General features: G+C 38.7%; 4 protein-coding genes across 5 annotated transcripts in view; 1 reads left to right on the forward strand and 3 right to left on the reverse strand.

Moving 5' to 3' along the window:
* Window positions 1-372: 372 nt before the first annotated feature.
* Window positions 373-6,016, reverse strand: LOC133990196 (transcription factor E2F4-like). The gene is made up of 10 exons (XM_062428448.1): window positions 5,819-6,016; window positions 4,723-4,882; window positions 4,058-4,167; window positions 3,806-3,961; window positions 2,293-2,336; window positions 1,755-1,819; window positions 1,347-1,662; window positions 732-779; window positions 575-619; window positions 373-488 (listed from the first exon to the last, which is right to left on the reverse strand). The coding sequence occupies exons 2-10, from the start codon at window positions 4,879-4,881 to the stop codon at window positions 373-375; spliced, it is 1,059 nt and encodes a 352-aa protein (XP_062284432.1). The 5' UTR covers window position 4,882; window positions 5,819-6,016.
* Window positions 6,017-8,777: 2,761 nt separating this feature from the next.
* On the forward strand, window positions 8,778-13,247 carry si:ch211-122f10.4 (cathepsin A-like). Its single transcript, XM_062422157.1, has 11 exons — window positions 8,778-9,069; window positions 9,916-10,027; window positions 10,099-10,236; window positions 10,310-10,468; window positions 10,597-10,688; window positions 11,074-11,158; window positions 11,240-11,392; window positions 11,465-11,610; window positions 12,045-12,207; window positions 12,315-12,404; window positions 12,508-13,247. Exons 1-11 carry the CDS (start codon window positions 8,897-8,899, stop codon window positions 12,589-12,591), a joined length of 1,395 nt encoding a protein of 464 aa, XP_062278141.1. The 5' UTR covers window positions 8,778-8,896; the 3' UTR covers window positions 12,592-13,247.
* A 56-nt stretch (window positions 13,248-13,303) lies between these two features.
* On the reverse strand, window positions 13,304-21,091 carry slc38a7 (solute carrier family 38 member 7). Its single transcript, XM_062422169.1, has 11 exons — window positions 20,636-21,091; window positions 19,841-19,894; window positions 18,847-18,991; window positions 18,044-18,188; window positions 17,838-17,936; window positions 17,626-17,683; window positions 17,407-17,521; window positions 17,002-17,149; window positions 16,676-16,875; window positions 16,530-16,581; window positions 13,304-15,506 (listed from the first exon to the last, which is right to left on the reverse strand). Exons 1-11 carry the CDS (start codon window positions 20,888-20,890, stop codon window positions 15,404-15,406), a joined length of 1,374 nt encoding a protein of 457 aa, XP_062278153.1. The 5' UTR covers window positions 20,891-21,091; the 3' UTR covers window positions 13,304-15,403.
* Window positions 21,092-24,090: 2,999 nt separating this feature from the next.
* Window positions 24,091-25,661, reverse strand: part of got2b (glutamic-oxaloacetic transaminase 2b, mitochondrial) — a 67,315-nt gene continuing 65,744 nt past the window's right edge. For both annotated transcript variants that reach the window (XM_062422188.1, XM_062422181.1), the window contains one exon: window positions 24,091-25,415. In XM_062422188.1, coding sequence (XP_062278172.1) covers window positions 25,293-25,415 — 123 coding nt within the window. In that variant the 3' untranslated portion in view covers window positions 24,091-25,292. The remainder of the gene's footprint in view (window positions 25,416-25,661) is intronic.

Here is a 25,661-nt window from a genome sequence, read left to right on the forward strand (position 1 = left end):
AAGTGGCACCACTGTGTTAGGTTGTGTGATGTGTGGTTTTTAAATTAATTCTAAACAGCTCTACAAAGCTGAAGAAAACTTAAAACTCAACATGCACATTGTAGCCCCACCCATTACATCAGTCCCGTGATAAATACTGTGAAACTGTATTGTTGTTGACACTGTCAGAGAGGCCTCGATTCAACTCTACAGGCTGTTAGTAATGTCTAGAATTTGCTTTTGGTTATATGAATAAGATGGACACAATATTAGAAATCACTTGTTTATTATTTGCTCTGTCAAATAAACCAATAACAATTAAAAATAGAATGCTATGTACATGTTGTTGTATAAGGATATTTACATTTTAAGTCTTAACACAGGAGTCCATGGTCAAACATTCAGCAGAGGGATGTCAAAGAGGTCACACAGGCCTTCACTGTCATCCAGATTATAGGCATACTCTTGTTCAGTAGGGGGAGGAGACAGGCGGAGGAGTGGAGAAAAAACTGAGGAGGAGAGGTAAACACATTAATTAAGACAAACATACAACAAATGCCAATATAAACTAAGTCAGTAAATTAGGTGAACTTACCTTCAGAGGCTATGAGCTCTGTGATTAGATCAGCATCCATAATTTCTACAGAAATCAGGGAAGACATTCTTCATCATATATTCATACACAGTCAAATTATTTAAGAATGTTATGAATAATTAAGAGACAGAAAGAATGATACAACAAGGGCACAAACTTTTGTTAGGGTCTAGTAAGTCTTCCATTTCTTTTGATAAACCTTGCACTGGAAACAAGACATTTAAAAAATCATTATAAAAACACTCAGTTCTGACAGAAACATGCATGAGATGTGATGACATTATTCGGTGAACATGCATTAAAGAAATGATCAGAGAAACTGCAGATCCAGCAGCCATTGTGATGCCACTGATAAATACTTGACGTCTATGTTATCAACTCAGTTTAGATAAGGAGGACTCGCTGTTCTAAAAAGCAGTGATCTTGATCAAGTATTGACCTGATTAGTGTTACAAATAAAAACTTAACCGTAATTTATTTAGTGAAGTCATTTTTATCATGCTATTTACAGATTCTGGTTTCTGCAACTGCATTTCTTTTCCTTTTTCCAGAGAAAAAATTGCCAATTCTGTCAAGAAAACAAACACAAAAAAACTTGTGTGTGACGTTGTCTTGTAACCCACATTTCTGAAGTACAAGGATCATCACTCTTACTCTGATCTGAGATATGTATTTGGATGTTTTTTTTTCAATATGTGAAGGGTTCATGTTAAGCTAAAAGTGGATGTCAAGTTGCTATTGAAGTGACATATCAAGACAGATAGTAACTCACATGCAGATGCATCAGTTTTGTTAGGCGCTGCGTTCATCAAGGATGATGACTGAAGAGCCTGTGCGTCCTCCAAGGTCGTCTGTCTAGATTTAATGTTGCGTTTGGAGTAAGCTGCAGCCTGACAAGGTGCAGTGTTGCGCTCTGTCTCATCTCTAGTAGACATAGCTAACTTGGCGTTCCGTAAAATTTCTTCAGGCGGTGGAACTGGCAGCACCACAGGGGAAGAGGTGATTGAGTGTTTGTTAAGAAGTATGACATCTATGGGTCCATTGATGCTTTTCAGGTGAATCTGATACTTTGCCGGGCTGTTCTGGACCTGAAAGAAGACACATACATACACTAAATTGTCACATCTGAATAAAAGGAAGCAAAAAAGGGAGAAATGGGTTCTAGTGATGAAGGACTTACAGCTTTGGGTATGGGAACATCGAGCTGTGTGCCAGAAGGTGCACGTACTACCAAAAGAGTGTGGCCTGAAGAGAGTGAAAAGAAAATCTTTTATGTTGGTCTTTATGTACTTTAAAATAAAATAAATGTTAATGGTTATTCTGCCTCTATATTGAACAAAATGCAACATTTTCAGCTGTTGTGTTGCATGTTATTCTGGTGTGACGATATTAATCCACGACTAGCTTTAAAATTAATGATGAATAAATGGTCAAAACATCCGCTGATTCTGAGCTGCATCTGATTTTTTATTAGTCAAACGCTTTACATCAACAGCAGCACAGATGAAAGTGTAATATTTTTGCCTTGATATTTGTCAATAAGCAGGACCAGGATGTGCATTTCACTCTCACAACCTGAGGGGTTTCCTCTATGGAATAAAAATGTCTCCACAATGAAAAGCAGATACACTAGCTTCCTGTCACTGCCCCTCTGCTATAAAACATATACAAGAAGAGTAACTGTTGAAAGGCAGAGTTAGAGGGTGATTATACATTACCGCTGAAGCAGTTGCAGATATCCTCATGATTCACATAGGTGAGAGTTGATCCGAGTTAAGGTGCAATCAAAAATCTAGTGTGTCAGAACTTGCAGATTCTGGCATTGTGCAGCAAGACAGCATGACAGATGTTCATTATGTTCACTATATAGTGAGCAACAACAAATATCAACAAATACCTGAATTTCTGCACTGTTCATTATATAATCAGAAGTATACATAAATCAGGCACAACATTATGACCACTGACAGGTGAAGTGACACCGATTATCGCATCATCATGGCACCTGTTAGTGGGTGGGATATATTAGGCAGCAAGTGAACATGTTGTCCTCAAAGTTGATGTGTTAGAAGCAGGAAAAATGGGCAAGCGTAATGATTTGAGAGAGTTTAACAAGGGCCAAATTGTGATGGTTAGACGACTGGGTCAGAGCATCTCCAAAACTGCAGCTCTTGTGGGGTGTTCCCGGTCTGCAGTGGTCAGTATCTATCAAAAGTGGTCCAAGGAAGGAACAGTGGTGAACCGGCGACAGGGTCATGGGCGGCCAAGGCTCATTGATGCATGTGGGGAGCGAAGGCTGGCCCGTGTCGTCCGATCCAACAGACGAGCTACTGTTGCTCAAATTGTTGAAGAAGTTAATGCTGGTTCTGACAGAAAGGTGTCAGAATACAAAGTGCATCGCAGTTTGTTGCGTATGGGGCTGCATAGCCGCAGACCAGTCAGGGTGCCCATGCTGAACCCTGTCCACCGCCGAAAGCGCCAACGATGGGCACGTGAGCATCAGAACTGAGCACGGAGCAATGGAAGAAGGTGGCCTGGTCTGATGAATCATGTTTTCTTTTACATCACGTGGATGGCTGGGTGCATGTGCGTCGCTTCCCTGGGGAACACATGGCACCAGGATGCACTATGGGAAGAAGGCAAGCCGGCAGAGGCAGTGTGATGCTTCGGGCAATGTTCTGCTGGGAAACCGTGGGTCCTGCCATCCATGTGCATGTAACTTTGACACATACCACCTACCTAAGCATTATTGCAGACAATGTACACCCTTTCATGGAAACGATATTCCCTGATGGCTGTGGCCTCTTTCATCAGGATAATGCGCCGTGCCACAAAGCAAAAATGGTTCAGGAATGGTATGAGGAGCACAACAACGAGTTTGAGGTGTTGACTTGGCCTCCAAATTCCCCAGATCTCAATCCAATCAAGCATCTGTGGGATGTGCTGGACAAACAAGTCCGATCCATGGAGGCCCCACCTCGCAAATTACAGGACTTAAAGGATATGCTGCTAACAGCTTGGTGCCAGATACCACAGCACACCTTCAGGGGTTTAGTGGAGTCCATGCCTCGAAAGGTCAGGGCTGTTTTGGCAGCAAAAGGGGGACCAACACAATATCAGGAGGGTGGTCATAATGTTATGCCTGATCGGTGTACATATATATATAATAGAATAAATGATATATGTTGGTAAACAGTGTGTTCCAAGTGTAAACAGGTATACAAAGGATATGTGCTGCAATCTTCTGTTGTGTTCCTGATGCTCTGTTCGACCCAGAATTTCTGCTGGTCCAACATACATTCCTTCTGCTCCAAGTCCTCCAGCTCAGACTTTAAGTGTATCTGTCTGTTGGATAACTCCAGTACGTTTTCTACCGGCAATGCACCACTAATTTATAAAAACAAACAAACAAAAGTGAGTATTATATTGTAAAACATATTTCACATTACACTCTTAAAAACATAAGACAAGGTTTAAACTTACATCCACTTTACAATACTCTTGGAAATTTTCATAATCAGACCAATGCCCTCTAGCACATTTGTGATGTCGTAGATTCGCCTTTTCTGCCCAACAGCCAGGAGTTTGACAGCCTGAAAGAACATTAAAAAACCCACATCTTCAGCATCATCCTATCTGTCTTACTTTTACTGTGTAACCTGTGCAGTTCAGCTCCAGATGAAAATTCATAATGTCATCTGAGATACATGGGTTTATATGATATACTTTCTTTCCCCTTTATTGTTCTTAATCATCGTTTTCAGTCATTGTTCTAAATTGTTTTAAGTCTAAGTTGTCTCTTTACTGTTTGTAGTGATTGTTTGTATATGTCTGTTTTATTGTTACTCTCTATGCCTTTATTGGAGTGTTGTATTATGGGTTTTATCCCTCAAAAGCCTAACAAAGGACAATGACTGCAAATTAGCTATGACTAGAAGTCCTTTATACATTGCATCAGTTGCATTTTATTTAAATGTAACAATGCCTACACATATCATTCCTGTCAAATAATTAATTTTTTTTTTTTTTTTTTTTTAATTTGAAGGCATTTTATCTGTGTATATTTTATTAATTTTCCAAATATGTCCAAATATTTCCAGTGTTGGCATGAGTGTGCGGTTATGATAGACTGGGCTCAGCTCACTTACATCTTTAAGGTCCAATACTCCGCCTTCAGCTTCTTGTAACAACCTGACAAACTTCGTGGTGAGCACATTGAGGCTCCTCAAACATCTCTGGTATTTAGGGTTCGGGTCTGGAATGGCAATCTCTCCATCTGAACCGTTTGGGTTTCCTTCAGGATCCATGCTGCTGGCCGAGAGAGGGGGAAAAAACAAATGAAGCCAGGAGTCTGACTGCACTCAGCGGCTTGAATCAGCAGAGTCCAGTCATCAATGCTTCCTTCCCAAGCCACCGTCTGTAGATTTATGTGAATCTTAATACATAGTAAAAGAAAATACAACTTGGTATTTTTCATTTTACTTGTGACTTGTAGGGTTGGAAAAAGTACTCAGATCATTTAATTGAGTAAGAGCATCAATACCACAATGTAAAAATGCACAATCACAAGTAAAAATCCTGCATTTAAAATCCTGCGCAAGTTCAGAAGTATTACCAGCTACATTTACTATAAGTAAGTTTATTTATAAAGCACGTTTCATTCACATATGCAATCCAAAGAGGAAAGAACAGAGCATTTAAAAGTAATAAACACAAATTTAGTATAAAACCGTGAGTGACGGATGTATTAATAATGTACTTTGTTAATTATATTGTATTATTATGTATTTAATATATCACTCACATGCTGATTTTCTGCAATATTAGTAGCTACTTTTGCTTTAGTACTTTGAGTAATTAAGCTGGTAATACTTCTACACTTCTACTTAAGTAGGATTTTAAATGCAGAATATTTACTTGTGACTTAGTATTTTTTTTATCAAATTATGGTATCGATAGGATACTTTATTTAAGTAAATGATCTCAGTACTTTTTTACAACATTGCAGGTCACAAAATCCGAAGGGTCACCAAATACACCACAACACCGGAAACAATAACGCTCTGTGTAGCTTTTCACTCGGGTACAATGCCAGCTTTACACGTTGCTTTCTTTGTTGTTGAACGTTTTCATTGTTCAAACCAGAGCTAATACATGCACACAAACATGCTGCCTGCAGGAGCTTCAGCAGCGAGCGTGAAAAAGTTAATTTAGTTGGTGAGCGGCTGCTAGTTGAAACGTTACCTCTCTCGTTGTGTTGACCAGCGGCAGTGAGAAGCTTTAGGATAGTGAACTCACTGAAGATAAAGCTAAAAGCCCTGAACTGAATTTACTGCACAAGTGTTGGTGGCCAGCTTAATGTGAAATGTAATGTGTAATTAAAATCTAAAGTCAAAGTTTACAGCATTGTGGCAACTTTGCGGCTAACCCACTCCCCCTTGTTATGAAGCTGGGTGCGTTTTGTTTCCGGTAGTCGTATCTGCCTGCCTTCAAAATAAAGGTTCAAACGGACTGGAGTGTGTGGTGAAGATCTACTTCTCTAATATTTTTACCTATCAAAGAATTACAATCCAAACAATAAACATTTTTCTCAGATTCTATTCATTAATCTTGGTTTTATGATCTTTGACTTTATATTGAAAGGACTAGTGGGTATTATTCAGTGGCATCCAGTGTTAAGGTTGAAACCAAGGGAGTACCCCTCCCCTTCCAAGCCTGTTGGAGAAATTATGGTCGCCAAATTCTCAAAATAACAAAAGACCCTCTCTAGAGCCTGAGATTGGTTTGTCTGCTCTGGGCTACTGTAGAAACATGGCGTTGAAATATGGTGACCTCCATGGAGGGGACCAACCAAACCCCCAGGATCAGCACCGGAATTTGAAGCCAATTTGACAGAATGGCCAAACTGTGTAATTACAATGTCACATGATGCTACAAAGAGACGTCTGTAATTCACAACCTCTGCAAAATGACTTGTATCACTATCAGAATTTTATCCATTCAGTCTGATCAATTTAAAAGAGCTGCACAGTTGTTTTATCTTCATTCAAGATAGATGGAGGACTAAACCAGAAGTAGTAGTACAGCTGATAGAAGTCACTCGTGTGCCTGCTCTATGGGCCCAATAATCCAGAAGATTCGGGTCATTTTACACCTGGAAGTCGAACTTGTTTGGCTTTATGTGCCACTGAGCAACTTTCATAGGAATTAACAGGGCCCCGCCCCCAACACTGTATCCAGTTCTCTTTATACATCCTTGGGACACACACTCACTAATGTAGCAGGATGCAAAATAAACTTTTTTGTCCACTGGCCAAATGGCTAGTGAATGTTCAAATATTACCAGCCACTCAGTAGATTACCTTTGTTTTTTGGCTGGTGAGTGATTCTTATTTTCATACTAATTAAGCCACATCCGTTCCACTAGATGTCATTAAATTCTTAATTCTTTCTAAAACTTTAAATGAATAACGTCTTCTCGCTAAAATGGTGCACAATTTAAAATAAAAAGCTTCCTGAAAATATAACTTACTTCCAACCAGTATGAGCAGGAGGAATTATTAACGCAGGAAAAACATTTTTCAATGTTCATATGGACACACGACTGTTGTTTCAAGACAAGACTTGAAAAAGTGTGAACATATAGCTACTTCAACCTAATTTGGGGCTATATTGACTCCTACCGCCATCATAGTATTGCAGTAGAAGTAGTGGTTTGGTCCCTCTGATTGATATATTATTATATATGACATCATTAGATTATTAATACTGAAGCATCAGTGTTAGAGCAGCATGTTACTGTTGTAGCTTCTGGAGGTGGTGCTAGTTTGAGCTAGTTTATATACAGTTTAGTTTTAGTCCAGTGGTTCCAAACCTATGGGTCGGGCCCCCTCAAAGGTCACCAGATAAATCTGAGGGGTCATGAGATGATTAATGGGAGAGGAAAGAACAAAAAAAAAAAAGATGATACATAAATCTGTTTTCATTTTTGGGACTTTTTCTCTGATCTTTGAGTTTTGGTGAAATATTGGATCATTTGAACATTTATTGAGAAGTTTAGAGGGGGAAAAAATCACTATTTGGTGGAGTCGATAACAACTCATAGACATCTGAAATGTGACCCAGACTGCACATTGCTTTTTGTGAGACATTACAGAGACAGCTGGAAACTGGTTTCATCTTTAACAATGTGTTGTTATTTTAAAAGATAATGTAGCAAACATTATCCATTGTATCAAATCTTCATCTGAAAGTAGAAAGTACAATATTTCCCTCTGAATTATAGTGGCGTGGAAGTATAAAGTAGCATCATTCAGATGGAAATACTCAAGAAATAAAAATAGTAAAAATACCATATAGTTACTTTCCACCAATGGCTCACTGTCACATTGTCCTGAATTACATGGATACTTAGTTAATGTCATTAGTACCATCTATATTTTACCTCTATATTAAGTCAATATGTCTTCTTTGAAAATGCCTATTCCAAGGTACAGGTGGATGCAGAAAATATCACTTTAACTCCCTGTAGGCTAAGAACTAACAAATGAATTGCTATAGCTTATAAACCTCCAATCTTCTGGAAAAATCATAAAGACAGTGTGGTTTGTTCCAAAAAGTTTTACAGAGAGAAGTTCAAGTAAAACCTGAAACAGTTCTTTGTACATACAGTCGTCTTACAGATTTTAGTCACTGAATTTTGACAACTTACTTTCTCTACATGAATAATGTTAACACATATCTCCCACCTATCAGATGGCAAACGTAGCCTTATTATTATAATGGGAAATTGTGTTTGGTATGTAAATGTAGAAACACAGGCTCTTAATTTGCTTTTTTATTAACTAACATAGGTCTTAGGATATGCCTGTATGTATACAAAATATATTGTCACTGTTATTGCTTTGACTTTTGTTAATTTTGTCATGGGATAGCTTTAAAGATTATTTTTGGGTTTTTTTTGTTTAGGTTTTTTTTTTTTTTTTTTTTACTGTTGACAGTATGAGTATGTCGTCCTTCCATTTGTTTAACACGTGTTTAATAATAAATATAGTTCAGTGTTCCCAGGTCATACTTAACATTGATTATAACTCAGTAAACCTGTTTCTAACTGGCCACACCTGCTTCATGGTTTAGGACTTTCAGGCGCCGCGGGTCACGTGACACATAGCAGCAGTCATATGACATCCTGGTTGGTCTTTTTAAAGGAAGTTACTGCAACAAACGAGCCTCGTCTTTCTCTTCCTCTTCTATGCTTTTTTGACTGCATGGTGTTTTGTAGTTTGTGGTTTTTCTTTTTGTCGCTGTCAGAGAGGTTTCGTGATGTTTACCGGCGGTCTGCTGCTGCTGTGTTTGCTGACCGTGTTTCCGCTCGGCTCGCGGGCTCAGTATGATCCTGATGAGGTTACACACCTGCCAGGTATGACGTTCAAACCCAACTACCGTCAGTGGTCGGGGTACCTGCAGGCACGGCTGGGCAAGTTCCTACATTATTGGTAAGAAACTTTAACCAACTCAGTGTAGGGAAGGGTCGATCATCCTCCAGGTTTCCTGAGTTTGACCTCCAATTAAAATGTTTGAAAGTTTTTAAACTCTGTCTTAACAGGTGTCCACACGAGCACTGAAAGAGGGTTTCCTCGCTGTAGTCACTCCTCTTGTTCATACTGACTATTGAAAGATCCACTTCAAATGTGCTTTCAGAGTAAGTGATGAGGGGACAAAACCAGTGTCTACAGTCAATTTGTCCAAAAAATGCCTTAAAGTTTATGAGGCTTCAGTAGTCTGAGTTAGTCACATCAAGTGGGTATCTGCCACATTTAGACTTTTTAGCATCAAATTAGTGTTTCCCTGTTGACGAGCTGCTGAGGTATAGTAACAAAAAGAGGGACTTTGCCACTAAAGAGATTGACACGTTGAAAGGTATCTACTTGGTTTGACTCATTCGGGCAACTGAAGCTTCAGATAAACTTTTGAAATATATTTTTGCCAGAAGGATGCTTGTTGTGTCTTTGTCTCCCATCACTTACATTGTAAGTGCATTATGAAGGGATCTTCTAATGGTCAGTATGAACAGGAGGAATGATTAAAGCAAGAAACATTTGAATGTTCATATGGGCACCTGAAATTATGAACCTGTCCTTAAGCATGCATGTAACTGTGGCAGGAAATGTTTAAATTTAAATTTGCCATACTCTGTACGTTTTGTAAAGCTTATGTAAAGTTATTTTAAATAAAGCTGAGTTGTACCATTTTAATTTGTTTTGCTGTGCAGTAGGTGTAAAGGTGACTTTCCAATGTTATAAATGAAGTGAAAATAAATCCCATGTGCTGCTCCCCTGCAGGTTTGTGACCTCTCAGCGGGACCCAGTCAAAGACCCACTGGTGCTCTGGCTGAATGGAGGACCAGGCTGCAGCTCACTGGATGGATTCCTGTCAGAAAATGGACCCTTTCATGTGAGCATGATCACTGTATGAATAATTATACTTGGGCACTGAACTTGAATGACATTGACTTACCTTTTCAGGTAAATGATAATGGGGCCACGCTGTATGAGAACAACTTCAGCTGGAATAAGATTGCCAATGTGATGTATCTAGAATCTCCTGCAGGAGTTGGTTATTCCTACTCCGATGATAAAAACTATGCCACAGATGACGACCAGGTGAGTTTACTGACGGACTGGCCTGTTGCAAAGCTAAGAACAGCTTACAAACAGCCTTTCCATTTCCTCTTAGGTATCGGAGGATAATTACAAAGCCCTGCAGAGTTTCTTTGCGAAGTTCCCAAACTTCACTCAGAATGAATTCTTCATCTTTGGGGAAAGTTATGGGGGAATTTACGTACCAACCCTCAGCCTGCGTGTGGCTACAGGAAGTGCAAAAATCAACTTCAAGGTAAGATGATACACTCATCAGCTGCTCACCATCAGCACCTGTAGCATGGTGGAGGTGATGTTTAAACTTTTGCAGAAAGCAGACACTTTAACTATGTAACGTTTATCCTGCATTATACTTGCTTTTAGGGCTTTTCAGTGGGAAACGGTCTCAGCAGTTTTGCTCTCAATGACCAAAGTTTGATCTACTTTGGTTACTATCACGGCCTCTTTGGAGAAGAGTAAGTTTGACTGCTTTACAGTGAGGAAATATGTTCATAAAGCTATGTCATCGGATGCTAGCGTGTTCCCGTGGTTCATTTAACAATGATTCACACAACAAATCAGTAATTTTCAAATCACACATCATATTAAACATGACTGTAATTGACTTATGTTTGTAAAATGAAAGACAGACTGTGGTCTGTAAAGAAGCTAGTTTAGTTCTCCTAACAGACCAGAATATTTTAATGGTGACTTCAGAGTTCTTTTGTCTGAATGCTAGAAAGAAAATAAAATGACTGTTTTGCATCAGTGCACAGATATGGTGGTGGGGGTAATGACAATCAACTAAAGAGTTAAATAAATGACTTACATGCAGTAGTTGATTCTATGCTTTCTGTGCAGCTTATGGCGTGATCTGAACAAAAACTGCTGTGAGAAGGGAACCTGTAATTTCTACGACTCCAGTTCAGAGACCTGCAAGACACAGGTAAGTGTTTTCTTTATTTTACAGTACACCTACCAGAGAGGGAGAGAGAGATTCTAATCAGTCACTTTTGTCTCTCTCCAGGTGGGTGTGGCCTTCAGTATTGTGTATGAGAGCGGCCTTAATGAGTATGCACTTTACTTGGATTGCGAGGGTCGCAGTAGATCCCTCAGAAGCTACGAGAGGACAATGAGTCACCTGTTTAGGAACTACATGAAACGCCCACAGACCCACCAGGTGAGTGTTGCTGGCCTGTGCTTCAAATTCCTCTCATTGGACTCAGTTTTGATGATAAATCTTTGAATGAAGTTGTTAGGTCGAGTGCCTTCCTCCGTGTCTCTGGGTGAAGTCCCTCCCTGCATCAACAGTACGGCTCAGACAAACTGGCTGAACAGAGGTGACGTGAGGAAAGCGTTACACATTCCAGACACGCTGCCAGTGTGGGACATCTGCAGGTATATTACAATAGGCAGACAAAGACTGCAAAACAATTTTAATAACATACTGCATATGAACTATTACAAAGATGGTAATTTACCTGTGACTGACAGAATACAGTACAGTGACCCCCCCCCCCCGAAAACTTCCAAATGTTGTTCCACCTTCTCAAATGAGAATATTACTACTTTAGTCCATGATAAACAAATGTATATTTGGGTTGTGGACTGTTTGGTCACTGAATGATTGAGAACATCAGCTTGGACTGTGGGGAATGGTGATTTGGTCATTTTTCAACATTTTATTGGTCAATCAATAATTGTCAGATTCATCATTTAGTAGAAACTATAGATTACAAAAATGATTATTCGATCATGGCAAAACTAAGTGTGGTGTTTGTCCCAGTGAGATGTTGATGGCCTTAATAACTCATAACTTTTCCTGGCTATAGTGATGAAGTTGGAGGGCAATACAAAATCCTCTACCAAACAGTGAAGGACGTGTATCTGAAGCTGCTCTCTCTGGGCGTCCGAGCGCTTGTCTACAACGGAGACACAGACATGGCCTGCAACTTCCTGGGAGATCAGTGGTTTGTGGAGGACCTTGGCCTGAAGGTAGCGACTTAAATTTTTAGGCAAGATTATAGAATATACAAGGGGTTTTTTGTTTTGTTTTTAAACCGTATCTACAACTCTTAATTGTACTGAAATGTTACTCTTAGCCATCCACCAAGTACCAGTCCTGGATTCACGAGGATCAGATTGCTGGTTTCTACCAACAGTTTGGAAACATCACTTTTCTGACAGTCAAGGTAAGAAAGCACCATTATGTTTGGTATTTGGCTTAAAAGTGTGGCGGTCCAGTTTTTTGTTAATATGGTGCCACTATATCTTGAAATCCCCTTTCTATTTCAGGGTGCGGGACACATGGTTCCACAGTGGGCTCCTGGTCCAGCTTTCCACATGTTCCAGTCTTTCATAACAAATGGATCCTACTGAGCCACAATGGAGACTGCTTTCTGTGTTGCTGTGTTATACCTGCACTTATCACTTGATTTGGATAATACATTTTTCTCAGGGAAGATGAATTTGAAGGGAAAAGGACTGTTAGGGTACTTATTCTTTGTTGTCTACGGTACATGCAGTACACTGGGGGGTTTTGCCAACTTTTGATTGTGTTAATATCCATATTGACCAAACAAAATAAGGTGGTCTCCCAGTTACAAAAGATCACATAATTAAGCATATAAATAAAATACTCATTTAAATATGGTTGCTAATCAGTTACTGAAGAACAGGCCCCTGTTTGCGCTTATAAAATCTCCACTGTCAAGTCAACTTTATATGAAAGGTTTTACACTAACCACACAATATGGAAGTGAAAACCATCCTTAAAAGGTCGGCATTTTGACCTCACTATTTAATTCCTTAATGTCAAGAATACAAACGCAAATCAACAGTGTCCTTGTCCACATACTTCAGCTGCACTGTACATGATCAAATAACTTTCTGTGGCACTGATGTGAAGCTGAATCTTGGAGTGTTTTCAATCAACTTTTTAGTGAAAAGAGGTGGTTCGACTGAACTTAACGCTTGATCAAAGATGCAATTTTACTTGCTTTTGTCTTTTTATTAAAGATTTCATTGAACTGTCAGTAACACACAGATTGTCATTTATTCACATCTTGATCATAGTTGATTTATTGGAATATCACAGGTAGTTTGTTGAACACTTTTCTTCCCATGAATGTTTGCAAGTCACCATTCAGCAGAAAACAACATGGATATATCATTTGATTGGGTTAAAATGTTTGGCAAAAAAAACACAGTAAATGAGTGACAGATCATAAATGCAGCTGACATTCATTCATGTGATCCAGATGAACTGTTGTTCAAAATGCTGAAGGGGAAAAAAATCATAAGCAAAACATTTGACATAAATGTTTAAACTCCAAACCATTAAAACTGTATGCCAGCAATGATTGCCCAAAAGACCTGCAACATACTAATGAAATTGACGGCAGCAGCTGTGAAGTGTCATGATCAGTCACATGACAGTGCTGCAGACAGTGTTTCTGTTTCACTGATTGTTTCCCCCTTCATCCAAATTAGTTGGCAAATAAGAAAATATATAAAGACTAATAGTGTGGCGAATAAACCACATTCCCTTTGACCTTTTGTCCCTTACATTCACAAATGAAACACCAAATATTGCTGTTTCACTCATAAAACCTGGATAAACAGTAACAAAAAAAGGTTATAAATGCTTGAATTATGAATCATAACTTGCTAAACAAAGTCAAGATTATGAGTGAAGCAGTAAAATGATAAAAACCAGGCATGGAGGCCACTGAGGTTAATTTTGATTACCATGTCATCAAACATTTTAAACTGCAATTGTAGCTCAGTTGGAAAGGTAATTTAATAAAATGCAATTAGTTTTAAATTTGCAATCCACCTTGATATGCTATGATCACCTTTAGTGTTTAAAGTTTTGGATTATGTTGCATTAAAAAAAAAACTAAAGAAAATTCACACTTTGGTTTAAGCCAAAAAAGAACAAATATTCTTATTTTTGAGCTTGAATCATGAAGTCTGCAGTTTTTACAGATTCAGGTGAATCAAAGTCCTACTTAGGAGTTTGGTTGATTTCTCCCTGCCAACCAATACAAACTATTTGTTCAATCTGAATGTCAGTCAGTTGCATACATTCACACAGACATTATCATTTTCCAACCCACTGTGAGAAATCATTTGGATTTTCATATTCTGTACAAGGCAGTGCTGTTGGATACCCTGCAGGTCTGTGCAGTTGTTTGGGGAGGTACAATATTGCAGGTTTCAGCCAGATTGGCAGTTACTTTTTGGCATAGAGGCACTAGTCCTCTCTCTAAAGTCCTGCAGGCTTACATTAATGTAGTTTTGTACTTTTGCAAACTTGTCTTAACAAGCATTAATTAACCTCAAAGCTAATTATTATTTTTTTTTAAATCACTATTATAGTTCTCAAAACCACAAATATACATTTTTTTAAAAACTTTTAAATAAATCAAAAGCGCTTCTAAATCTGTTCTTTAAAATGCAATGTCAGTATGCCTCATGTCACAGTTGAAGACCTGTAATACTGATTTTACACGTATCTAGAGGTACTGAGTGATTATTAACAAATCAAGCCCTGCAGTTAACACATCATTCATCACTGACGCTGTGTCCTAGTGTGTGCATCACTCAAGGTAAACATTTTCATTTATGGACAAATGATTAGTAGGGCGAACATTAAGTGTGTAACTGGATTAGACCTGGGAACCACCGTATGTCGTTTTCAATTATAAGAAACATTTACTTTGACATGCAAGTTAAAATACACAAATTGGTACAATTTCATTATTAAAATCAATTTGATTGTAAGACCTTTCTATACAAAGTCCCTTAGTACATGTAAACAGGACAGGAATGTGTCACCCATAAAGGGTCAGCTAAGAAGCCCCCTGCGGAGTGGCTGCGCTGTCAAAAACCGCTTTCACTGCAAGTTAAAACAAAAACATAAAAAAACATAGAAACATGCAATTTAAACTTCACAGAAATTAAAAGGTAAAGTGTCTGGAGTCACTTGACATTCTGGGGTGTCTTCGGCTGCTCCTTGACTGAGAAGTTTTAACTCGGTACAGAGCGGAGATGTGACATGCTGTAGAGGTCTCGACTATTTAAATGAGTGTCATGAGATACTTCTCCATCTTATTAAGTAGTTCAGAATAGCAGCACAGGACTAAACTCTGTCCACAACGACGAGGCTCCGAGAGAAAGGTTCCTTTTAGCTGACGACGTCTTGATAGATGGAGTTGGTAGTGGTGAGGCCAAAGATGAAAGCTCCGATTGTAACCATGACAACACCGAAGACCACCAATCCATGCCAGCTGGAAAAGAAAGGACCAACATTAAGGAAAATCTTCATTAGGGTTTTTTTGCTTACACAAATCTGCCATTAAAATTTAGAATACTGACACTAAATCAAATGTCTCTAATGTGAAATTATTGCTCCTTCTGGGTAGTGTAAAACATTTTTAAAATTGTGTGTTTTTTTGGGTCTGCAACTAACATATTTCTTCTTTCTCTTGTTAACCATCAGTTAATCTCCCAAATATGTTCTCAATTAATCATTGTCTATAAAATGTAAGAAAATACTGACAAATCACAGTTTTCCTCAACATTTGAAAATGTCTCATTTTGTCTGACCAACAATCCAAAACACAACAGTATTCAGTTTACATTAATAAAATAGAGAGCAAAACACCAAACCTCTTACTGGAGAAGCTGGAAGTTGAGAATGATTGTAATTTTTGCTTAAGAAATTACTAAAATGATGGATGAATATCAAAATATTTGCAGATTAATCTCCTGTAAACAGCCTTTATCAGTTAACCGACGTATTATTGAAACTCTAGTTAAGCTCATTGTTTTGGTTTCTATCAGACAAGGTTTAATAAAGCGGCTGTGCACTACCTGCCCAGCAGCAAACAGACAAATCAGACACACAAAGTCACCAAGTGGCTGGTAAACTCTCCTTAAGAGCTAAAAGGAGAGTAAATGACTTGAGTTCATCAGGGGGCCAAACACACAACTCCAATTGATTACTCCTGTTGCTCTGTGTCAGCTGAATGTGAATAGACAAGCCATTGACTATACATAAGCCATAGCTTCAAAAGTGGTGATATTGGGGTAGCTCGTTCTGACATTTTTCTGCCCCCAACCGTCAAAGTTTGATAATGTATCTTTAAATGATCATTTATTACGAGAGAAGAACATTCATCCTCTGTGTTTCTTCCCTCCTTAATATATAGTGGCAAAGGGGAAGCTACAATCACATGCATGTTTTTTAAGCTTGCAAGGACCCAAGCACCCACACAACATGAAAACACTATGTGTAAGCAGCATCTCACCTTGCAGATCGGTTATCTGTCTCTGATAGTTTGACTTGCATCAAACATAAGCCTGTTGATTTTAAAAAAAAAGACACAGACGTTATGGTATGACATGAAAGTTGCACAGAAATCTAAAACCATGCACACAGTGAGGTGGAGCTCACCTGGGAAGACAAAGATAAAACAGGCTGCCAATCCTCCAATCAGTGAGATGACCCGACCAATATCTGGGATGAAGAGGGCGAGGACGAGGGTGACAACAAACCACACCAGTGTCTGCAGGATCCTCCGCCTCTGCTCACGGCGTACACACACCTCCACCTGCTCACCCTGGAAACGCAGCCACAGTCCCTCGATAACTGCCCTGAAAAGGAAACATGATTACAGCAGGGTGCAGGGACAAAATGCTGCAATAACAGCACTGCGACATAAAGAAATCTAAATATATCAAACAGGGAGACCAGGAGTGATCATCTTGACTGTATCTTACCTGCCACAGAAATGTAAAATAGGGTAGGAGGTGATCACGCAGATGACGATGAAAGCTCTTGCGATGGCCACAGCAATATCATTAGGAGGGTATGACATCAGCACATCCTGGCTGACATTGGAGCCAAATGTAAGGAAGCCACAGACACCTGATCAAACACAGACCACAGCAAACATGTCAGTACTGACTGCCGGTCACAAGCCACCTGGCTTGCAACATGCTCCACAAGTATCCTTTGCTATCAGCATGGTTTGAACTAACATTTAAATAGTAGGCAACCAATAAAGCAGATGACGGTGTTGCAATTTGTGACAAAGTTTGCTAAAACCAAACAACTTTTTATAAGCAATTTATTCATAAATCAGTAAAAGTATATTAATTAGCAGATGCACATGCTGGCAATACCTGTGCCTATGTAAACGAAGAGACAGATGATCATGCTAAAAGTGACGACGACTCCCCACGGTTTGATCTCCTTCTTGCTCATGCTGTTGAACACTGGCACGCAGCTGACATGGCACTATGGGTGAGAAAATAACATCTTCTTTAATATTAAACTCAAGTTGACAATAAAAAAGGTATTTTGTGTTTTATAGTCTTAAATGATACAAAATGAAGAGGTACCTGGAAACCAAAACATATGGTTGGCATTGCATTGAAAACTGCAGTCCAGGAAGTAGAACTGTAACAAACACAATGATTTAGCAACTCAGGCAAAGCATGAGGATGAGGATGCAGATGTTTCTCATTGAATAAGTGGCGAACAACCTAAAATACTCTGTAATAACTTTTATTAAAAAAAACTAATAGTCTCAAACAGTATGTGCAGGACTCACCTGGTGGGAGTATAGCCTGGAGTAATTTCTTTATCAGGCCAGATGTACTTTATAATCACCACTATGGTAACATACCAGGTTCCCATCACACTCAGTGCACTATAAAGAGGAGGGGAAAGCAACTCAGATGTGATTATCAAGCAAAGGTACAAGTTAAAAAAAGAACTTTAATCATGTGTCATGATAAGCTGTTGGTAGGTTTGTACCTGGCATATTTCTGAAAGCTGATCTCTTTGGGGATGGAGAGAGGAAGAATAACAAGGACTGCAGTAACCACGATAGTAAATTTGCGGTCGGTGTACCAGTAGCCGCTGACCTTGCCATCTGTTTCATGAGCCACTGCAGCTATCACTATAACGATAAAAAAAAAGTAAAACAGGAGTTACAGAAACCTTTGAGAAGGACAAGCAGGGGGTGAAATGTATGCAGGATAGAGCAGTAAGTGCATCAGTGGGCATTAACTGCTGTACACATGGCAGAGATTTAGGAAAGTAGATAATTGATGTCACAACCTCTTCATTCATTTCAAAAAGACTGAAAAGGAGGTGGAATGTCACAATCTTTTCTCAGAGACAGTCAGGAGTGGGATTTTTTCACTGTCAGCATCTTGGTACAGGGAAATGTACGAGTGGGTCACATGAGGGACGCAATTACTACGCTAAATGCTGAGTGGTGTCATCTTGAATGCTCTTTGCCCTTGTCAATGATGGCACAGCCCCCCCCCCCCCCCCCCCCCCCCCCCCCCAAAAAAAAGGTTATCAACTCTTCCTTTTTAAAGATCAGAGTTAAATGTAGGCCGAAAATGACAAAGTTCACATAAGTGTATGTGACAGATCATTGAGTGGCAACAGTTACTCAAAGTTCAGCTCTGAGAAACAACATCTAGAACATTTAGAAGTTGAAGAAAAACAGCATGAACTACTTAACACCTCAAGTACCTGGGAATCTGTTGAACAAGACAGAAACAGGATGGCTGGTGTGTAAGTCATTAAATCAGCGTAATACTCACAGCGATCCAGCTGGTCTCCGATGACAATAAAGAAAGCGATGCAAGTGCCAAAGGTGTACACAGCAATGGCTACTTCACATACGACTCCTGTGACTTTCCCACACGTGGCTCTAACAACCTCCTGATAGGTGCTCTCGTTACTGACCTTAAGAAACCAAACAGACAATAAAAAGTGAATACAATCAGTGATAAATGTGGTGGAACAGCTGATGAGTGCAGATTTGTCTATTTTAGATTGCGCACAGCAGAATGTAATTTATGTGAGATAGATAAAAGCTTTGAATGCAAAGAGAGTATTGATTGGCTGCGGACAAAATGTCACAGCTGTAAAGATGAAGAAGTACATCCTGATCTACATAAATGTAGCTGCTGCATTCATACTGGTTTTCCTCTACAGGTAAATACTGACTGCAGACTACAATCATCTACAGTTTAAAGCATGGTTTTAAAAGGTTATGGTTTCAGGCTGCAATATGGGCACATGATGAGTACACTTAGTCGTATTCATCACATCAGCAATTCTCACTGAATCACATGCTTCCAGACAAAGTTCATCCTACAGCAGAAGTTGCATGAAAGAGAATGATTACTGGTTTTATTTTTATGTTATATCTTGCTTAAGTTTCTGTGTCAGTAAATATTTGATCTTTAAGTAACAAATAACCAAAAATGGAAATGTGATTAACTGACTCGAGCTTTGTTGGACCCTTTCTCCATTGCATTTCACTGTGTAAGCATATGTCTGAGCTATTCAGGAAGTGAAAGTTAGGGCTGTAGTGCAACGCTTGGCATTTCATCAGGATCTACTACAGAACTAAGATATACTCACATAAGGCTGCTCAATTTATTTTGCCACTAATCTAGTGAAAAAACCAAGCAATGGAAAAGTAGTCTGATTAAGAAGAATGCAGATATTGATGATGAGAAGTGAACGGAGACATGTGAAAGAGTACATGATGGAAATTGAGTGTGACAGTACTGAAGTGACACCAACCTGGGAGCAGTAACCCAGAATCACGAGTCCAGTGATGATGAAGATCAGCATAAACTGAAACACAAAGAAACAGGAAGCATCACATTACAGTTCTCTGTTGTATTTTCTATAAGCAGTTTAGTGGTTCTCAGGTCAACAGATAGATCCATTCAAACATAGTGCAGAGTGCTGTGTAAGTACTTTGCGTCTGCACGAATGCCGAAGCCAGATTGAGTCTTATGTTCTAATTTAGACTAACAGGAATCAATAATCAAATCAAACACCATATTTCTTCCATTCAGGTTCACTTAAAGGCCCTAAAACACTTTAAACTATTTTCAAAATCAGCTTCTCACTAAAAGCATGAACACTATAACAAAAAACAGTTTTGGTGATTTCACATGGAAGATTTTTATACGTTTTATTTGTCTGGGCTTTTGGTTTTAAGTTGGTGGGGTTTAGCTGGAAAAAGGTGATCTCACTTAAGCAACATGTAGATTAAAATCTAATAACAATTATATTGTTTTGCTAATGTTGCCAGAATTGGTTATCAAGTGTGATCAGACCAGACAAACAGTCCTGAGGAAGACAATGAGCTGAGCTTCTCAGTATAACTCCTGATGTAAGTAAGAATGTTTTAACTTTTGATTATTGCTTATTTAGTCATAACTATGTTATATTATAGTGAAAGTTTAAAACAAGTTTTCAGGGGCTTTACATCCAGGAGTTGCTTTACATTAGCTGGTGGTCAAACATGCCTTCACCACACCTCCTGCAGAAGGAGCCTATTTAAATGCCTCACTGGGATCTCCTTACCATTTGAAGCATCACTCCTGCTATTACTCCTCCTGCCATATTGAAGGCTGCTGGGAAATTGAGTAGACCTGCTCCCAATGCTGCGTTCACCACGATGAAGACTGCTCCCATAGGAGACACGCCCCCACTCCTCCTCCTGTCTGTATCAAGATGCTGGACAGAATCCACACTGGGGCTCTGTAAGAGCCACGCCCGCTCTCCAGAATCATTACTCCCTACTCCGCCCCAGTCCTCAACGTCAGTATTAATCGCCATGAGTCAACAGGCTGTAGCTTGGCTTGTAAAGCTTTACACACCCCAGAAACTTAAGTCTCAAAATTCACTGAATCCAAGCTGAGGTCAGAATACGTGAGTGGAGGGACAAATTATAATGGTGCATTTAAAATTTGATGTCCAGTGTCCTCCACAACAAACCGGAGGCAGTCAATATTTCAGTGAAATTGTGGAGCCATTTGTTGATCTGTAATGAAATATTAGAGAATATCAAGGACAGGGTTTTTTGCTGCAACACAGATTCTAAAAAATGTTTACAGAGCAAATACATCTTGTATACTGGTGAATCAACCATAATTCCTAAGCAACAATTAAAGCTTAATAAACATGAAGTTACCTTTGTGAGCATATTAAAGAATCTGTGTCGTTTTTGACCACTGTGGTTTGTTAGAGCAAAGTTTTGATGAGCCAGTTCCTGCACTGTTTCTATTTGCAATAAAGATGTACATGCACACCACATGCATGCTGACTACAGCATGTAAAGTTCAGTAAAGCTGAATTAACAGTTATGTGCAAGGTTCAGGAATATATTTAAACAATTTCACTGTGTCAGAGATGAATATCTTCACCTAAGTATGAACACGATCTGGTCCAGCTAGCCCTCTCTCATCTGGTCTGTCTCTTTACTTCAACTAGACAGTCTCACCACTGCACATCAGGGACTTGGCAAAGATCGTAAAATACTGATTTGTTTGACAGCATCTTAGAAATAAGACATGCTTTTTAAAAAAATACATCACAAAAGCTCCCAGTGGGACACATTACACCAAATGTACCAATTTTAGCACAGCGATAGTTTAACGATGACTCTCTGTCAGCTCCTGATAAAAGTCAACAGAAACTGTGGAAGAAGAGGAAGAAGTGAATCTAATGTTACTGGAAAAGGGGTGCTGATGTGACCAGCTGACCTACATTTAATCTATAGTCCACACAGACACACCTTCAGCTGCCTACATGAAATAAAGGTTAAATACTCCACTTTATAATGTGATTAGATTACCGTGTTTGTTTTCAGACCTGTCAGCAGCACGTTAGCTCCTTTTGTTATTCAATCAGCGTCCGACAATAGCTAGCTAGCACACATTTAAGCGTTACCGAGCTGAGCATAAAACACGACCAAGCTCTTTTTTTTAAAGATCCACATGTAGACATTTCTGCCTCATCTATCTTCTCTGTAACTACCAAGCTGTTCAGACGTGTGTGGAGGATAAATGCAGATAATCAATCACAGTACCTTCAGGGTTAGTCTCCACCGCAGTAATGACTGACTTCACTGTGTTTTGGCAGCCTGATAGGCAGCAGAGACATGTGACACCTCATCACGTGACCGGCATTGTGGGTATTGTAGTACTTTCTGTGTTTGCACCTCCTCCTGAACAAAGATGTGCACCTCCTCCTGAACAAAGATGTACTTTGTATTATGGGTACATGTTTAAAAATGTAGGGAGTTTTGAAATTTTCATTAGTTTTAAATTTACCAGTTTGTTTGTTTTCTTTATTTCAATTTAGTTTTAGTTAGCTTTAACACGTGATTCAGTAGTTTTATTCTTATTTTAAGGAATTGACTAGTTTTAGTTTAGTTCTCATTTAGTTTTAGTCTTAGTTTTAGTTTTTCAGGTATAAGGAGGAAAGCCTTGATTGGTAGAAGCTGAAAAGGATGAAATAATGCATGACACCAAATATGGTTTACCAAGTCATGTTTATTAAAAGTACCATACTGTGCAAAGCCATTTTATTATGTTATTCTTTAACCATTAATGATGCTCAACCCACAGAACAGCTCAGTTATTATCACCTGGAGCTAAATCAAAAGTATTGTCTGTGACAATGAAAACTAAGTTGATTTTATTTATTTTGTTTAGTTTTTTTCACTTAATTTTGCATTTTTCATGTACTTTTTTATTTTGTTTTCTTTCTTTTTTAAACTATCATTTTTATTTTTATTTCACTTAACAAAATTGTTTTTCACTGCTAGTTTTAGTTTCCGTCAACTATAATAACCCTGGTACGGATACACAGTGAACTGTGAGGTTTTAGCATTTTATATGATTAGGTAAAGGGTAATTTCACAATTTTTCAAGTCTGTCTTAAAACAACAGTCAGTTGTCCAAATAGCCACAACCCTGGTCATACTGACTATTTGAAGATGCTTTCATAATGCACTTGTAATGTAAGTAAGTGTGGTAAAATGTATTATTTAAAAACTTTACTGAAGCTAATATAAAACTTCAGATAAACCCTCCAAATTAGTCAAATCAAGTAGATATCTTTCAATGTTATTATCTCTTTAGTGCTAAAGTCCCTCTTTTTGTTACTTGACTTCCACCACAGCTCAATAGGGAAACACTATCAGAGGAAACAAGAGGGAATTTGATAAAGACTAAATGTGGCAGATATCCACTTATTAGTCACATTCTTGGCTAACTCTAGAATGCTGAAATCTCCCATAAGCTTCACATTAACCTTTAAATGTATTTTGCACAAAATGACCGTGTGGACACACTGTGGAATTTGTCCCCATCATTTAGAAAGCGTGTACTGACACATGTATCAAGATGAATATGAACAGGAGGAATGATTACATAGAGGGAAACCTTTCTGCGTCCAGCACAAACCCAATGGGACACATGTTGTACAGAGAGTATTTATTGACTAACAATGGCCCAGACATTCAAGGCCTACAAAAGCCCCAGATTCAATGTTAATCAGGTGGTGATAATGTGATTAATTCCAAATTCATTTGGAAAATTGAATATAATGGACAATAAAGGACAATAAAAACTGAAATGACAAGTGCCCTAAATCAGTGCCTCATATTTAACCCACTATTACTGCCCGTGTCAAAATCTGAGGGCGCACAGCACAATACTGGTTGGGGCCCTTAGTGGGCTAATTTGGCTATAGTGTGTCCAGATGCTCTCTGAAGGACTTGGATGAGATCTGTGAATATTTATCCTCATCAACACATCGCCGTTGATCACCACAAGCAAGAAAATTATTAATGATGAAAAAAATAATACAGTAAGTTTAATGTAAGAAAAACATTACAATCACTTCATGTTGACCTATATTCTAATTGCAGTAATTCTGTGATGAAAAAAGCTAACCATTAAGTGGAATAAATAAGGTGAAGTTAACGGATTACATGAGGAAAAACAGAACACAAAAACAAGAACAGACCATTAATCTATAATGATTTATTGTTTGTTCAATAACATACATGACTGATGATCCATTATTTATTCAGGATGCAGAACATGGAGGTGAAGTGCCACAAGTTTCAGAAACATGATTAGAGCACATTTCCAAAAGCCATCAGTGCCTCACAGTCTTAATGAACAGACTCATACACTGAACAATGATGTCAGAGCGCCTGCCTTTAGCATTGTGTGCTTTCGTTAACTGCCCTCTGTGCGCCCCAATCAGGTGCCCCACTCGTCTTTATTAAGCCAACACTGAGACATTTGTACCAATATAGACTACAAAGCAACCATTACGGAAATTAAAATAATGGGGCATTTGATTTGGGCGTATAGTAGAATATTAAATTGAAATGTATTCATACATATTGATTGTTTCTCTGTATCGAGTTTAACTCTATTGGTTTGAAAAGGGATTTTAAAAGGACTGACTGAGAAACTGCTGCTCTGCGACCAACAGGACTGAAGCCAAAAAACAAAACAAAAACCCAAACTCCCCTCATGGAAAACTACTGAATACAAGGGAGATTGATAGGAAACTTCCCAACAGATAATACTGAGACTAAATTACTGAATGATTGATTAGTTCAGGTGAACGCCCACTGATAGTGAACTGATTACCTGATTGACAAATGCCTGTTATTAGAATAAAGCCTGATGATAAAAAGAGTGCCAGCCTAATCTTGAAACTCAAAACAGTGCCTCACCACTTATAAAGTGCTACAACAAATTAAGAAGGAAAGAAGGACTCACATTTTTCTACATGCTTTCACATAGTGACAGAGATCTCAACTAACGCAGTCTAACATCACCCTGTTCGTTCCTTTGTGTTTTATAATGAGTCGGTCCACAGCAGATAAACAGCAGCTGAGTTTTTTTCCAGATAATAAATAAGCAAAGATGAGACAAAAGCTCAGTCAGTAGAGGGAGGGAACATTTTGGTAGGGGTGCCTGTTCAGTGACTTTTTTTTTTTAAGGTAACAAGAATCTAAACCGTTATAAACAGCAGCAATCGCTCCAACTGGGACAAAGTCATGATGAAATCCAATCGAGAAAATGTCTAACTACATATCAAGCTTTGTTTTTTCTAGAGATGGAATGGAGCAGACGGGGACCAAGTGATGCATAAGGTTCCTCTTAGACAATGCTGCTTTGATTTTGTAGCTCTCCCAGCAGGATCCACTCTACTTGGTGACGGCGTGGATTCCCTGTGCCAGGTATCCTACGTTCCCAGAGGTCACGCCTGCCATAGAAATTCTGCCATCCTTGGTCATGTACACAGAAAACTCCTTTGTCAGGCGTTCAACCTACAGGAAAAAAAAGCCCAACTTAAAATCCAGACAATATTACTTCAACAAGGCTGCGGGAACATTCACATTCAACGAGCTTTGTTCCCTCATTGTGTCACAGAATGGGTTCAACACTCATCTACAGATCAAGGTTAATGACAATGAAGAAAGTACTGTGATACTAACACACAAGTTTGTTTAATCAGTGTGTCAAATAACAAAGATGAATAGAATCATTTTTCTTCAGTTTAATTAGTGAAACGT

Source organism: Scomber scombrus, chromosome 1, assembly GCF_963691925.1.
Source record: "Scomber scombrus chromosome 1, fScoSco1.1, whole genome shotgun sequence".
NCBI lineage: Eukaryota > Metazoa > Chordata > Actinopteri > Scombriformes > Scombridae > Scomber > Scomber scombrus.